The sequence below is a fragment of the Austrofundulus limnaeus genome, unplaced genomic scaffold (assembly GCF_001266775.1).
Source record: "Austrofundulus limnaeus strain Quisiro unplaced genomic scaffold, Austrofundulus_limnaeus-1.0 Scaffold2335, whole genome shotgun sequence".
Lineage (NCBI taxonomy): Eukaryota > Metazoa > Chordata > Actinopteri > Cyprinodontiformes > Rivulidae > Austrofundulus > Austrofundulus limnaeus.
Window position 1 is genome coordinate 11,116 of NW_013954737.1, and position 2,953 is coordinate 14,068.

At 47.3% G+C, this 2,953-nt stretch overlaps 1 protein-coding gene across 1 annotated transcript in view; it reads right to left on the reverse strand.

Annotated features, from left to right (window-relative positions):
• Positions 1 to 919: 919 nt before the first annotated feature.
• arhgap5 (Rho GTPase activating protein 5) overlaps positions 920 to 2,953 on the reverse strand; it is a gene marked incomplete at its 5' end in the record, with an annotated part of 16,369 nt that continues 14,335 nt past the window's right edge. Inside the window, 2 exon segments of the mRNA XM_013999541.1 lie at positions 920 to 1,791; positions 2,041 to 2,146. Coding sequence (XP_013854995.1) covers positions 1,473 to 1,791; positions 2,041 to 2,146 — 425 coding nt within the window. The 3' untranslated portion in view covers positions 920 to 1,472.

Genomic DNA, 2,953 nt, shown 5'->3' on the forward strand with positions numbered 1-2,953 from the left:
ACACACACACACACACACACACACCCTGAGCCATTAGTCAGTGCTCACAGGATGTGTTGGGATGACTCTCAGCTACTACAGTGATGCTGAAAGACTTCAGTAAATCTCATCTCATCAGTCTTTATTTGTTCCAGCATCAGTGGGTCAACAGCTGTTATTAGAGTGGAGTGGATCCATCATCACTCTACATGATGGCAGCACGTTGAAAAACAGGACCGATGATGATGAAATCATAAAAACATTAATAATAGGGCTGCAAAGATTAGTCGACTTTTAAAAAACGTAGATAATTTAACAGTTGATGCTTGTTTTTTTTCCTAACTTTGTTTTTGTCTCCAAACTGCTGCTCCTGCCTGTCTGTCCCTGACACACATGTACAGCAGTGATAATTAGGCCTGCCACAAACCTTTATTTTTATACTCCACTAATCACTGATTACTGGACTATAAAAATAAATAAAAATACACAGTTAGAAAATAAATGACATGTCGACTATTAAATTAGTTGTTGACGATTTTTATAGTTGACATAACCATGACTAGACAACTAATTCGTCAACTAGACAGCCCTAATTAATAACAAAATGATGATTAATATTTTAAAGTGTATATAATCTAATGTTGTGCTCCTCCATGTTGTCACAGATGCTAACAGTGGACATTAGGAGGAGCTCACTCTAGTGTTATTATATAAACTCTGTGGGTCAGACTCTTCTCTAACAGAGTGTAAACAAAAACACCTCAGTTATTAATGAGATCGAGAATAACTTTTGTTTTGAAGTCTTGACCTCATTCAGTTATTTCTCAGTTTAAACATCTGCAGGTGATGTCATCAGCCAGGTGAGGCTCCTCACTGAAACTAAACCCAGGCAGGTTGGTGACNACACACACACACACACACACACACACACACACACACACACACACACACACACACACAGGGTAGAAACCAAACGTTACAAAAGACACACAAAGAAATGATGCTAAAACATGAAATCACCATGTGGACCACCGACTCACTCCAGTCCTTTGGGGGGAGGGGGGTTCATGTAGTGGTAGGAGGTACTGGTTCTGGTTCTGTGGAGTGGTCTTCAGAACCAGGCCTCCAGAAATAAAAAAGACAAACCAACCTAAAAGCAGCCAAGAGTCAGTTTTAGTGTCGTTTGTTTCCTGGATCTGATCCGGACTCAGAAACCTGCAGGAAGACTCAGGAGTCCCTCAGACCGTCTGTGAGAGGACCAGAACCAGGTGGTTTGGATCGGATCGGATCAGAGTACTTCCCTTTTGTCTGGTGTTGGGTGGGGGGGCTGGTGTGCTCTTCCATCAGGGGTCTGCAGACCCAGATTTATGTGCCTCAATGTTAGCAGTTCTTACTCTGACCCGGGTCTGGGATCAGAAGAGGTCCCACAGACCAGTCTGTAAAGAGGAAGCAGAGCAGCAGCTCGGCCCGGGGTCCCCCTGCAGGCGGGGGGTCTATATGAGGGGCTCGGGGGGCAGGGCGTGCTGGATCTGCTGCGGCTGCAGGGGCGGGGGCAGCTGCAGGGGCAGCAGCGCCTCCACCATGCTGTGGCAGGGCAGCGGCGGCGTCCCCTCGCTGCCGGAGCTCTCGGCCATCTCACCGCCGTGGAAGAAGAAGTCGCTCTGGACGATGAAGGCCTCGATCACGGCCTGGTTCAGCTTGGTGGTGGACAGGGTCTCCTTGTTCTCAAAGTCCGGACGCATCAGGGTGGGCCAGAAGCAGATGGACAGGTTGTCTGCCGTCATCAGGGTGGTCTTACTGTGCTGGCTCACTCTGAAACAGGTCCACAGAACCAGACAAACACAACGTTACAGCAACAGAACCAGAACCTGATCCTCAACCTGTCTGAGACCCTGAGGTAGACCTTCAGAGACCTGAACAGACCCTCAGTGAACTGAAGCGACAATGGAAAGACTTGGTCCAAAGGTGCTCCACACCCACTGAGGCTCTACAAGCTTCTGGATCAGGACCCAGTCTCTGACCCGGTTTCAGTAAGACAAATAGAGGGGAGGGGGTCCATACCTGTTCAGGTGTGTGATGATGTATTTGAAGACCTGGTAGTTGACAGAWGGAAACTTCTTGATGATCTCCCTCAGTACCTGAACCCGCTCCATGTAGTCCATGATTTCTGACAGAGACACAAGAGATGTTGGGACCCGGGACATGAACATCCAAACTGGACCAAKAGAACCAGACCAACAAAACAGAACCAGATCAACAGAACAGAACTGGACCGACATGACTTCTTTTGGTCCTTCAAGATGTTACACCCGGAAGGTCAAAGGAATGACTTTAAGAACCAAGAGAAAACTGGTCCAGTTAGTCCTGATGGTCCAGTTAGTTCTGTTGGTCCAGTTAGTCCAGTTAGTTCTGTTGGTCCAGTTAGTTCTGTTGGTCCAGTTAGTTCTGTTGGTCCAGTTAGTCCAGTTAGTTCTGTTGGTCCAGTTAGTTCTGTTGGTCCAGTTAGTCCTGTTGGTCCAGTTAGTTCTGTTGGTCCAGTTAGTTCTGTTGGTCCAGTTAGTCTGTTGGTCCAGTTAGTTCTGTTGGTCCAGTTAGTCCTGTTGGTCCAGTTAGTCCTGATGGTCCAGTTAGTCCTGATGGTCTAGTTAGTTCTGTAGGTCCAGTTAGTTCTGTAGGTCCAGTTAGTCCAGTTAGTTCTGTAGGTCCAGTTGGTCCAGTTAGTCCTGATGGTCCAGTTAGTCCTGATGGTCCAGTTAGTCCTGTTGGTCCAGTTAGTTCTGTAGGTCCAGTTAGTTCTGTTGGTCCAGTTAGTCCTGATGGTCCAGTTAGTCCTGATGGTCCAGTTAGTCCTGTTGGTCCAGTTAGTTCTGTAGGTCCAGTTAGTTCTGTTGGTCCAGTTAGTCCAGTTATTCCAGTTAGTCCTGATGGTCCAGTTAGTCCTGATGGTCCAGTTAGTCCTGATGGTCCAGTTAGT